This window comes from Heterodontus francisci, chromosome 47 (assembly GCF_036365525.1).
Source record: "Heterodontus francisci isolate sHetFra1 chromosome 47, sHetFra1.hap1, whole genome shotgun sequence".
NCBI classification, from domain to species: Eukaryota; Metazoa; Chordata; class Chondrichthyes; order Heterodontiformes; family Heterodontidae; genus Heterodontus; species Heterodontus francisci.
The window spans coordinates 13,930,284-13,943,214 of NC_090417.1; the positions used below are offsets into that span (position 1 = coordinate 13,930,284).

The window sequence follows — 12,931 nt, forward strand, 5'->3', positions numbered from 1 at the left end:
ACTAAGGCTTGAAATATACATGGCTGAATCACATTGAATTATGAATTAAAGCTAACCAAGTGCAATTTATTGAATTCATTGAAGATTTTGACAGGAAGTGGATGAGTTTACAGCGCAACATTAGGTAGCTATTGGTACAATAGATCACATCTCTGATTTTCATTGGAAATTCTGCTTGTGATCCAAGGCTTCATCGACAAGGCTGAGATTCTCTGCAGGCAAGAGGTAAAGCACCTTCCAGGACTTGTGTCTCCGAGTTCAGGCTCATTTCTGCAAACAGTTCACATGTCACAAAGGACGTCAGGATTTTCTTTACTGTAGGCCTTGTATTTGCAAAGCCTCTTGTCAAAGACTGCCTCGCAATTACTTGGGACATCTGGCATTTGGACATATCTAGCAGAAGCGAAAAAGAGACAATGGGATTAGTGATGACAATTTGCATTCAGATTCCTTCCCCCTCCATTGTTAGTCAAACAGCATCAGTTTTATTCTTGCTACTTGAAACTGTTGGTAGCCAAGGTTGAAGATCCTGAACACACAAGCTGGGCTCGTGCTGCACTGCACTAAGGCAGTGACCAAAAAAAGAGACTTGCATTTCGATAGCGCCTTTCACGAACGTCACAATGTCCCAAAGCATTCTACATGCAATGAGGTATTTTGAAGTGTAGTCACTGTTGTAATGTTGGAAGTGCAGAAGCCAATTTGTGCAGAGCAAGCTCCCGCAAACAGCAATTGGATTCTCAGTTTTAGTGATGTTGGTTGAGGGATAAATCATCCTCAGGAGGCTGTGATGTTGATGCACTTTTACACCAGGCTACAGATGGGTTGACAAAGTCCCGTCTCAATTCAGCAAACTATTTCAACACATCTCCCAACAGCCGGAATTCTCTGAGACGTTTTTGCTCAGCTGATGGTGTGTCTAATGGTGCGTCTGACCTACGGTGTGAAGAGATTCTACACTCTGGTAGAATACGGCTATGCTAATGTGACAATGCTAGTCACCAGGGGTGGTGCAGCGGTTAGCACCGCAGCCTCACAGCTCCAGCGACCCGGGTTCAATTCTGGGTACTGCCTGTGCGGAGTTTGCAAGTTCCCCCTGTGACTGCATGGGTTTCCGCCGGGTGCTCTGGTTTCCTCCCACAGCCAAAGACTTGCAGGTTGATAGGTAAATTGGCCGTTGTAAATTGTGGGTGGTAGGAGAATTGAGGGAAGGTGGTGAAGTGGTAGGAAATATGGGATTAATGTAGGATTAGTATAAATGGGTGGTTGATGGTCGGCACAGACTCGGTGGGCCGATGGGCCTGTTTCAGTGCTGTATGACTCTATGACCTACAGCAAAGAGTTATGTGAGGCTCTACAGTTTGGCTTGCCTCTCAACTTCAGTCCCTTACCCACACCATCCCTGTTGGAAGCACACCTCCCAGGTCAACCTCAAAGCACACAATTGCAAACCTGGGAAAGAACGTGCACATCTCGTTGTGGTCTAACTTACTCTGTGCAGCAGATTGCAGTCACCTTTCCACAGTAACAGGTATAGCAGTCTTCACTCTTCCACATTGCTCCAACCTTGTAGGACATTCCTTTATCCAAACACTCTGCAAGGAAGAAATCTCAGTGTCAAGCACTTCTCCTTCACTGCTCACACTTTTCCAGAACCTTCAGACAATTTAGGTGTCTGGCAGAACCCTTTGCAGAGCTGAAAAGTTAATCGGGGATTGATGCCTTGGATTCTGATGTCTCATACACCCATTATCCCTGTGCTCACTGACCTACGTTTGCCCCCACTTAACCAACACCACCATTTTAAAATTCCCATCCTTATTTCACATCCCTCCATGGCCTCTCCCCTCCCTATCTCTGGAATCTCCTCCAGCCCCACAACTCTCCGAGATATCTGCGTTTCTCCAATTCTGGCCTCTTGAACATCCCCAGTTTTAATCACTGCCCTAAGTTCTGCAATTCCCTCCATACACCTCTCCGTCTCTCTCTACCTTTCCTCGCTTAACAACCTTCTTAAAACCTAGTATGGTTCATCTCCTTATGTGGCTTGACTGTCAGATTTAGTTTGATAACTCTCCTGTGAAGTGCCTTGAGAGGTTAAAGGCGCTGTACAAATGCAAGTTATTGTTGTTGTCTTGACATCCAATGTGTTCCGGATTTTAAAAACACCACCCAGACTTTTCTCTTGATAAACCTGCGCATTAGAAAGGCCAGTCGTTCCCACCAGTCTGGCGGTGGCTGAGTGACCTAGTTAAGAATATAACCTGATATACATAGTCTTCGAGAAGTCTCAGTGCCTGCTGCTGTGTCTTTGTGCTACTCTCCTGTAGCCCCAGAGCCTGCTTGCAGATGGAATATTTATTGTAAAGACACTGCTGCTCTCTAGTGTCAAGAGCTGAGATATTGCAGAAACCAACTCTTAATTCTCTGATCCAACAGCACTGAAATGAGGGAAGACTTGGTGAGTTAGTCAGCATCATGCAGAGTGAGAACACTGCTGGTTAATGTTTAATGAGTGAGCCCTTTGTCACGACTGAGTGCTTCCAGCTATTCTGTTTTGTTTTGCATTTCCAGAATTCCCACTTTGCTTCCTCATTCTCTGCTTCTGTTCAATCCAAGCCAAGTGCAAACTGTATTTAATAAATGTCACATGAGGATTACATCGAATTTGCAGCACAGAAACATAAGAACATAAGAAACAGGAGCAGCAGCAGACCCTTCGATCTCTCAAGACTGCTTCGCTATTCAATAAAATCATGGCTGACCTTTGATCTCAACTCCACTTTAAGCCCGCTCCCTATATCCCTTCATTCCCTGAGAGAAAAAAATCAATCTTAAATATGCTCAATGATGGAATATCTACAACCCTCTGGGGTAGAGAATTCCAAAGATTCACATCCCTTTGAGTGAAGACATTTTTCCCATCTCAGTCCGAAATGATTATCCCCTTATCCTGAGACTGTGTCCCTGTGTTTTCGATTCCCCAGCCAGGGGAAACAACCTGTCAAGCCCCTTCAGAATCTTTCATGTTTCAATCAGATCACCTCTCATTCTTCGAAACTCCAATGAGTATCGGTCCAATTTACTCAGTCTCTCATCACAGGATAGCCCTCTGATCCCGAGGAGCAATCTTGTGAATCTTTGCTCTGCACTGCCTCCAATGCAAGTATATCCTTCCTTCAATATGGAGACCAAAACCGCACACAGTACTCCAGATGCGGTCTCACCAAAGCCCTGTCTAATTGCAGCAAGACTTCCTTATTCCTGTGCTCCAATCCTCTTGCATTAAAGGCCAACATGCCATTTCATTCCAAATTGTTTGCTGTCCCTGCATGCTAATGTTTTGTGTCGATTTGGCCCAACAGGCTTGTGCTGGTTCTGTGCTCGTCCACTCTATCAACTTTCTCCCTCACACATATTCATTTCGCATCCCCTTAAGAGGATTGGAACTTGCAGGCTGAAATATCATTGAGTGTTCTTCTGCTAGGGCCTGTTGTGCAGTGTTGGGCATGTTATTAAACAGTGTAACACATGGTATCCCCTTCAATTCAGCAATAACATCAAGTCCAGTATTGCTGCCGTTCAGGCTGCTCCTCATTGGTGACAAGTCATTGAAGATGAAACACTTTCATTTCCTGGAGCTTCACAACTGGATCATTAAATAGAATTGAAGAATGGGAATATTGTGGATGAAATAAGTTAGCAAAATGCATTCATATCTCATCCTTTCGAAAGAAGAATTGTGTTTACAGGAAAAAGATGGACTTGTAGTTTGATCACTTTTTGTTCGATCACTTGTAGTTCGATCACTTTTTCACAACCCATGATGTCCCAAAGTCATTCGAGTCAATGAAGTACTTTCTGAGGTGCAGTCACCGTTGTAATATCGGAAACGTGGCAGCAGCAAATTTGCGCACAGCAAGCTCCCACAAGCAGCAACGTGATAATGACCAGGTAATTTCTTTGTGGGTGCTATTGGTTGAGTGATAAATATTGGTCATGACACCAGGGATAACTTCTGTCACTACTCTTCCAAATAGTGCTGTCGGATCTTTCACGTTCACCTGAGAGGGGGTGTCATCGAGGTGAAGAGACTTGAACCCATAATCCAGACTGTTGCTGCCGGTGCAGTATTGAGGGAGTGCTGCATTGTCAGAGATTCTGTCTTTGGTCCACTCTCCCAGGTGGATCTAGTCGATCCCAGGACACTGTTTTGAAGACGAGGAAGAGAAGGGCAGTCTCCCCAGTGTCCGGGGCCAATATTAATCCCTCAACTCACATCACTAAAAACAAGACTATCTGCTCGTTATCACATCGCTGTTTGTGGGAGCTTGCTGTGCACAAATTGGCTGCTGCATTTCCTGCTATTGCAATCATGACTGCACTGCAGAAAAAGAATGTGCTTCCTTGTCTATGAAGTGTTTTGGGAAGTGCTGAGGTTGTGAAAGGGTCTATCTTCATTTCTTACACACCAGTCAGTGGCTAGTCTGACAGTTCATCATGTCATCAGCGCTTTCTCTCTGTTCTGTATTCCCCTCTCTCTCTCTCTCTCTCAAGTATTGTGCTGAGATCCTTGGGGAAATGCTACACCAGTCAGAAAGGCTAGAGGCTGTGGGGTGGCTGTGTCAGAGATCATTTGATAAAAGCACTGACTTACCTGCCTCAGTCTTCATCACAAATTTGCAGTCGGAGTCACCCATGTCAACGGTCAACAGAAGCATTATGATGCACACAAGGGCTTTCTGCTAAAAAAAAGAAGAGGAAAGATTGAGACGTGGAGCTTGTTTGGGGGAATCTGTTGCAAGAGGCTGGTGTTCTTTCTGCTGTTAATCTTTCTTGATACAGCCAGAGCTCAGTGGTTCACACTCCTGCCCGTTAGTCAGAAGCTTGTGGGTTCAAATCCCCAGTCCAGAGACTTGAGTGCAAATATCCAGTGCAGTACTGGGGGTGTGCTGCACTGTCAAAGATGCCATCCTGCAGGTAAGACATTCTTCCAAAGCCCTGACTGCCCTGAAAGATCCCATTGGAGTGTTTCAAGGTGGAGCAGCGGAGTTATCTCCAATGTTTTGAACAATATTTATCCCTCAAACAGCATAAGTGGAACATATCACCCCAGTCACTATCACAGTGCTGGTTGTGGGATCCTGCTGTGCACAGATTGGCTGCGGCGTTTTGTGCATTACGACACTTCACAAGTATTTCATTGGCTGTGAAGTGAATTTGAACATCCTGAGGATAAGCAAGGTGCTCTAGAAATACAAGTCTTGCTTTGTTTTTCTCTCCATCGTTCTCTCTCTCTCTCTCTCTACAACTGGCACTTCATCGAGGGAGAGGAGAGGGTGAGACTGATCAGCAGTTGAGGTTCGTGTGGAGGGCGGGGGTGGGGTCTGCTGACCACACAGATAGTTGGAGAATGGGAAGGTATTTAGTCACAGAGTTGTGCAGTACTGGTACACTGGTCTCTGCTGGTAAGAGTGTGAGCTGGCAGTGGAGAGAGGGTCAGCTGGTTTCGAGGATAGGAGGAGTTGATGGATGGAGGGAGGGAGGCATTAACGTGTGAGAGCTGAATGAGTTTGCAGAGGATAGTGTGTGCCTCTGGAGCTGTGACCCAGCAGCAACTACGTTATTCAGTGAAGGAAGTGGAGAGATCCTTTTTAAAATATCAAGCTTTCATTGCCTTGCGTTCTATCACCTAAGGACTCCTGTGTGGTCGTGCTCGATGGAGAGAACTCTCGAATTACCTCTTGCAGTCGGATGTGGTTTGCCTCGGGTAAAGTCTTCAATTCTCAGTCTCTATCCCTTGTCCTACAGCCAGTTGCAAAGGAGGGCAGTTGAACCCACAACCTCAGACCCCCTTCCAGATGAATCCAGCTCACAGCCTGAGCTGTGTGAGCACAGTGCCAGGAGATGTATCACATTGAATCGACAGCACAGAAACAGGCCATTCAGCCCAACTGGTCTTTGCCAGAATTTATACTCCACACCATCCTCCCAGTCCTCTTCACCTCACTACATAATCATCTCCTTTTCTTTTCTTTTCTCCCTCATGTGTTTATCCAGCTTCCCTTTAAATGCAAGGATACCATTCCCCTCAACCACTCCCTGTGGTAGTGTGTTCCACATTTTCACCACTCTCTGGGGAAAGAAGTTTCTCTTGAATTCCCTTTTGGGAGAGGGGTGGTTTGCCTTGCAAAGGAGCTAGAATGCCTCAGCTTCCCATCTTTAAAGCCTGGCTGATGTCCCCAGCAACGAAAGTTGCCCATTTTTCCACTTGCTACCCTGATACAGTCACTGCAGCACCAGTTTCCGACTGATGGTTCTGTTGTTCTCTTCACTGAGGGCACAGTGTTGCAGGGGCACTGAGATGAAATGTGTTGCTTTGCTCCTGTCTGTTGCTGCGTCGAGAATCTGTAAAGGGGAATGATGCTGTGAAAGTCACGTCTTCTAAATGAATGGTGCAAGAGGTGTGAGGGGGCTGACTGGTTTACTCCACAGCCGATGTTCCTCTGTGTTTGTTTGGTCTGCTGACACCTTTGTTAGTCTGGCTTTGAGAGATTCTGTCATCTGGAGTAGTTTGAACATGAATCTTTATTACAGTATCACCATGTACCTCTTCACACTAGTCTGAGTGACTCTTCCAAAGCCACGGAACCTTCACCTTCAAGTCTCTCTCACATGTGATCCCATAAATCATCATGGTTGGAGGTATTCTTTACACACTCTCAACATTAACCCTTTCAGACCCTCATACTCCAATCGGATAAGGCCGAACCCTATCCTCACCACCCTGCGCCTACAGTCCTTGAAGCAAGGGGCAGGGGACAATGAGAATCTGTGTGGTTTTCTCTCTGTGCAGTCTGGAGCTATTGAGGCACCCTGCTTACTGATCGAGTTTACTGCAGCCTATTGATAGGAGACTTGGACCTTTCTGCTTCAATCACGAGGTTTGGGAATTGGCTGACTCAGCTACAGAGTCATTGACTTAAACAACAAGATCTTGACATCGTACAACACTGAAGGAGGCCATTCGGCCTCTCGTGTTTGTGCTGCCTCTCTGAAACAGCCACAATGGTTTGGCTCTGATTTCAAGCGAATGTCTCTTTGTCTAAGAAAGATGCACTGAGTTCAAAACAGTCCCGAAAATCCACCAAACATTTACACGTCAGGAAGTGTGAAGTGGGAACTTATACTGACCTGTGCCATGATTGCTGCTCGCAAACCTTCAGGAAGATCCCTGTCGACGATGCCTGTTGCACTGTTCTTGACACTGGAGAAGGGATCTCAGCTAATCTGCATTGACTGCGAAGGTCCCAGTGACAACCTTCCTTCGATTTGACCGAGCAATATAAAGCTCTCTCAATCAGCAGCTGCTGCACAAGAGATACAGCATGAAATCTGGAAAGAGCTCACCGTGTCTTTGCAGGAGGAGGACAGAGATCAGAGACTGCGGATACTGTTGGTGACTTTCCAGCCATTGTCACAACTTGCTTTTATATAGTGCCTTTCACAATCTCAGAACCTCCCAAGGTGCTTTCCAGCCAATGGGGTACTGCTGAAGTGTGGTTACTGTTGTAACTTCGGCAAATGCTGAACTGTCTTGGCTACAGTGTAGTCACTGAATGGCAATGAAACAAGTGACAAGATAATCTGTTTTTTTTTTGTAATGTTGCTTTGAAGGGTGACTGTTGAAAGAACTCCCTTGTTGTCCTTTGAAATAGTGCTGAGGCTTCTTTAGCAGCCACCTGGTGCCTCAGTTTCCAGTCATACCTCTGGCAATGCATCACTGCACCCGGAGTGGTCTCGAGTCTCTGGCATGGCATTTAACTCCACCACATGAGGACTCGGGTCAGAGTGTCAGGGCTGACATGGGGAGGAATGAAAAAGACATGGATTGGGAAATTCCTCAGGGAATTCCATCACATTTCGAATCCTAGAATCTCAGAACACAGAAGGAGGCCATTTGTCCCATTGTGGGTATCCCATTGAAATGTGGAGACGATTGAAGGACGTGAAGTGTGACAAAGGGGAATTCACACATCATTTGTAAAACACACACTTCAGGCAATGTGAGAGGCCATGTCCGTATACGGTAAGACATTCTTTCCACTGACCTGCATTTGACACTTTCTTGATGCATGTCCCACTAACAAAAGACTCCACATTGGCTGAGCAGTCCAGCACAATGCCAGTCAATGCGCAGGTCTAGTCCTGGAACGTCATTGCCTCCAGGTCTTCCTGTGGGGTTGTTTGCTTTTTCAGGCAGTTTACCTGAGTTGCAATGGGGATTGGAGAATGTCAGAGCAAGACTATTGCTTCAAATTTCTGCCTCACACTGCCCAGCCAAACTTCGACTGAAAGGAATGGTGGCTTATCACACCTATCAGAAATCTCCAAGAACGTCATGCACTTCAAAGTGCGCTAACCATTGCTTATGTTTCCAAATGAAACAGCCAGTTTTCACTCAGCAAGATCCCACAAACGACCGTCAGATGCATGACCAGTGAATCTGGTTTTTTTTTTGGTAGCATTAATTGAGGAGGAAGGTTGCCTCAGCCAAGTGAATGAGGGGGACACGCCCTCAGTTTAGCACTTCTTCCACAAGGTGACATTTTGGCCAACATCCCACTGAAGTGTCAGTCAGCCCAGACGAGGTGGACACATTGAGGCAAGAGTTGGACCAAACTGAAGCAAGCTGGCATTGCAAAACTCCTCGGCTATGGGAAGGTCGGAATGCAAGGATGACGGGATAACTCCAGGAGACAGAGCCCACTTCAGACACTCTGTGACTTGGAACAGAGGGTGAGGAGGAGAAGAATTCTCAGATCTCGGAGACAAGTGCCCAGGGAGAGGGGAAAAACAGGGACAAGAGAAAAGCAGCAAATATTGAAACCCAAGCTGAAAGTCCTCCTGAATTCCACTTCATAATGAGAATGACAGGGGCAGGATTGTTATTCTTAGAATATTTTGCGAGTCCCAGGCTGGGTGTTGGCCTGTAATTAAAGATCATTTTGGTTGGGGAAATTGCTAGGAATTTGTTAAAAGTGAAATAAGAAGTGCAAGTTTTTGGCTAACTCTTGCGTGCCTGAATCATTTCTCATGGAGTCATCTGTGGAATCTCAGTTGAGCAATGCAGTGTGAAAAAGCTGGTGAAATGGTCTCCCTCTATCCTTTGCCTTATGGTGCCGTTGTGATGGGGCAGGGGTGGGGATAAGAAGTTGGGATCTACATTAGAGTGTCAGCTTTAATGCACAGTCACCTCTGGGGCACACAGATCGAGCCTGAGGCCTCACTCTGTCCTTTCAGAGGAGACGTTTGAGGTCTGGGCTGCCTGATTAAGCTGGATGTACGTGATCCCAAGGCCCTGCATTTCTCCATTTCGAGCATCTCCGATTTCCAACACTCCACCATTGGTGACCGTACCTTCAGCTGCCTGGACCCGAACATCTCGCAGTTCCTCCCCAAAGCTCTCTGCCTCACTCCCCTCCTTTTAAAACACTTCTTCAAACCTATCCTTTGGGCCAAGCTTTTGCTCACCCCTGTGCTGACATCTCCTGAAGTTGGCTCAGTGCCAAATCATGTTTTCAAATGCCTTGTGGCGTGTTACCACATTCACAGCACGATATAGATGCAAGTTCTTGGTGTTTGTTGCAGCTGTTGGCGGGACTTTGCTGCAATTACACCAGAATAACTGTGCTTCAGAGTGATTTGCGATGTAACATTTCTCAGAGATATGAATAAAGTGTAAAGTGGATGCAGAGAAGATGTTTCCGATTTATGGGGCATCCATAAACGAGGGGGCCATCAATATAGACTGCTAAATCGACTAGGGAATTCAGGAGAAACCTCTTTTCCCAGAGACTGGTGGGAATGTGGAACTCACTGCCACAAGGAGTGGTTGAAGTGAATCGGAGATGTATTTAAGGAGAAGCTGGATGAACACATGTGTGCTGTAAATTTGATGTCATTCTACTCAATACATGTGGATATGTCTTTCCCTTCTTTCTGGGAAGAGGGTATTAGTCACAATACAAACCCAGTCACTGACATTGCAACAATGAAATAATATCTGGATTTTTTTTTTCATGGTTCCTGCTTGTTATCTTCATTGATCCACCAAAGCTCATAAATTCCTCATGAGTTGAAGGGCCAATAAGAACCTGACGGTGATGTGTGAACTGAATATGCGAATGGAGGGGTAGGTTTAGATTGGGAAAAGGACCATTGGCACTCTCCCATCCCTCAGTTCAGCATTTCCAGATCTATCCCGGCTTTTCCTCACTTCTCTTCCTTTTACTGCTCAACATTGTCTTTTGGGCGTGAGGTAGTCTCTCAGGCACCCACGCCTCATCCGATTGGTCGTTCTTCAAGTCTAATGGGTGAACGTTGGCAGTCCTTTTCATCATGGCAGTCGTGACAATCGAGAAGCCATTTATGATGTGCCGACTGCCCTCTCAGCTAGGATTGGAGGAAGTCTTTAAGGCTGAATATTCCCTGCTCCTGACTCCCCACAATCCTGAGGTGGATTCTGCTGTCTGGAGTGTTGAAACCATTGAATAGTATAGATAGATCTGGAGAAACCATTTGCTCTGGTGGGGGAGTCCACAACAAGGAAACGGCATCTGCAAATTTAACCTTGACCATTTCAGAGCAAAATCAGGAAGCACTTTATAGCAATCATTCACAAGTCTCTTCCTGTAAAAGCTACAGATGGCGAGGGTCAATTTGAGTTGTCAAGATGGAGATTTTTGTTGGGTGAGGGTATCGAGGTTTATGGAGCAAATGCAAATGAATGGAGCTGAGGTGCAGATCAGCCATGGTACAGTAGGCTTGAGGGGCCGAATGGCCTCCTCCCATTCCTGGTATTCTTTTTTACTATTTCCAGAATTATGCCAATCACAGCTTCTTCATTATACTCGAGTTACCACATTGAGCCTGATATATTCAGCAGTCTCTTCAGAATTGCAGAGGGAAAGCTCAAACTTTGCGACTACAATGCATCACGCAGAGGACATCCTGGCCTATTGTGAAAGCCCTTGAGGGAACAGGGAAAGAATTCCTCACCAAGCAAAGCTGAGCATGAGACCCAGGTTAGAATCGGGCTCTGGGCAAAATACCAGCCTCAAACTCCGACCTGACTGACGGGGAGTGTTTGTGAAGTTGTGGACATCAAACAGATAAAGTTCATGAAATAACTTCATTCCTTACGGGGTACGACGAGAAATGCTCTCAAAGTGCCCTGTTCCCTATCTTGACACTTTTTTTTGTGAAAGAGTTCTTCACCAGGAACCCTTTTAAGGAGGCAGTGTTTCCCATCAGGAACTATTTTAAAGAGGCACTTCCCCATGCAAAACCTTGATGGCAGGTAATGTTCCCAACAGGAATTCTTTTCGAGAGGAAATTCCAGACCAAGAAAGTCACCTGGTGTTGAATGCAGAAGGTAGGATGCAGGGTGAGGTTCAATGGGGATTGTTGAGCTTTTCCTGTGGGAGCTTTGGGAGCAGGGAGGTGTTTTTGAAGAACCTTTCCTCGGGAGATGAGGTGAGTTTGATGGAGCTGGATGTACAATGGAGCATTGCAAAAAAAGAAAGATTTGCTTTTATATGGCACCTTTCGTGACTCAAGACGCCCCCAAAGCAAGGAAATACTTTTGAAGTGTCGTCACTGTTGCAGGAAATGCAGGAGCCAATTTGCGCACAGCAAGATCCAACAAAGAGAGATGTGCGAAGGAGCAGATCATCTGTTTCAGCGACGTTGTTTGAGAGAGAAATATTGACCAGTGCACCGAGGAGAACTCCCCTGCTCTACCTCATCTTATACATCTACCTGACAGAGCTGATCAGACCTTGCTTTCACATCTCATCCAAAAAGTAACAGCTCAGACAGTGCAGCACTCACTCAGTACTCAGCCTGGACTGTTCTGCTCAGTTCTCCTGGAGTGGGACTGGAAGTGGACCCCACAACCTTCTGACTCTGAGTACCAGCTGACCCCGGGCTGATGGAAATGGACACACCTCGCTTAATCTGCATTATCTCAGCTTGGGCATCTTTGAAAATGGTCTTTGTTCCAGCATTTCGTACAAGTGGAAGCAACACGTGAGAATGACTGGCTGGAAAGTGCCACTCCTGTTGTTCAAGAGACTACAGTCAGGGTGCACTGAGAGAAAAGATCATGTTTTTTTGTTGCTGCCAAAGAAACTCTCCCAGTTCTTGTCAAGGCTATCGCCCAGCATTGCTGTAACTCGAAAAACTGTATGTTATGATCTTTCTCATTGCAATTGTAATTTGTCAGAGCTGAGAACGTCATTGCTTTTGAACCTTGTGTACAGGACACTGGGGGCAGGGTGTACTGGTCGAGTAGCTCAGCCTTGCAATGCACTTTGTCTTGGAATGAGTGACTCACCACACTTTTTACCTTGTGCTTTCTCTGGGATAGGATCAGGGCAGCAGTCGGGAATAATACATCTCCCGGTAAATGGGGACTGTGGTTTGAATGTGTGTACCCTCTCCTGGCTGTTCTGGATTAAACTCTTTCCCCGGGCACATGATGTTACCCTAGGGATGTCCCTCAGTCCCTGAGGGACTGTGGAGGTCATCACAAGAGTCCTTTGAGTCCTTTTGTAAACTTACATTTGGGCTCCAGGCATCACTGGAAAGACCAGCATTTATTGCCCATCCCTAATTGCCCTTGAGGAGGTGGTGATGAGTTGCCTTCTTGAACCACTGCAGTCCATGTGGGGTAGGTACACCCACAGTGCTGTTAGGAAGGGAGTTCCAGGATTTTGACCCAGTGACAGTGAAGGAACGGGAATATAGTTCCAATGTCAGGATGGTGTGTGACTTGGAGGGGAACTTGCGGGTGGTGGTGTTCCCATGCATCTGCTGCCCTTGTCCTTCTAGGTGGTAGAGGTTGCGGGTTTGGAAGGTGCTGTCT

The 12,931-nt window shown here is 46.2% G+C and overlaps 1 protein-coding gene across 3 annotated transcripts; it reads right to left on the minus strand.

The window, feature by feature from the left end:
* Positions 1–73: 73 nt before the first annotated feature.
* On the minus strand, positions 74–7,323 carry LOC137357111 (beta-microseminoprotein-like). Of its 3 annotated transcripts, none has more exons than XM_068023147.1 (4): positions 7,195–7,323; positions 4,658–4,742; positions 1,493–1,595; positions 74–393 (listed from the first exon to the last, which is right to left on the minus strand). In XM_068023147.1, exons 1-4 carry the CDS (start codon positions 7,201–7,203, stop codon positions 282–284), a joined length of 309 nt encoding a protein of 102 aa, XP_067879248.1. In that variant the 5' UTR covers positions 7,204–7,323; the 3' UTR covers positions 74–281. The 3 variants fall into 3 exon arrangements, 2 of the variants coding, with proteins under 2 accessions (XP_067879248.1, XP_067879247.1); XM_068023146.1 differs by having other exon boundaries at positions 4,658–4,745; XR_010971138.1 differs by lacking the exons at positions 4,658–4,742; positions 7,195–7,323 and adding an exon at positions 2,265–2,411.
* Between the last annotated feature and the right edge of the window lie 5,608 nt (positions 7,324–12,931).

What these genes read in the sequence shown, in the direction of transcription:
- LOC137357111 (XM_068023146.1), bottom strand. An exon ending in TGTGATGAAGACTGAGGCAG is followed by an intron (nt 1,596 to 4,657) that starts GTAAGTCAGTGC and finishes TCTTCCTTGCAG; the next exon opens with AGTGTTTGGATAAAGGAATG. An exon ending in ACTGCAATCTGCTGCACAGA is followed by an intron (nt 394 to 1,492) that starts GTAAGTTAGACC and finishes CGCTTCTGCTAG; the next exon opens with ATATGTCCAAATGCCAGATG.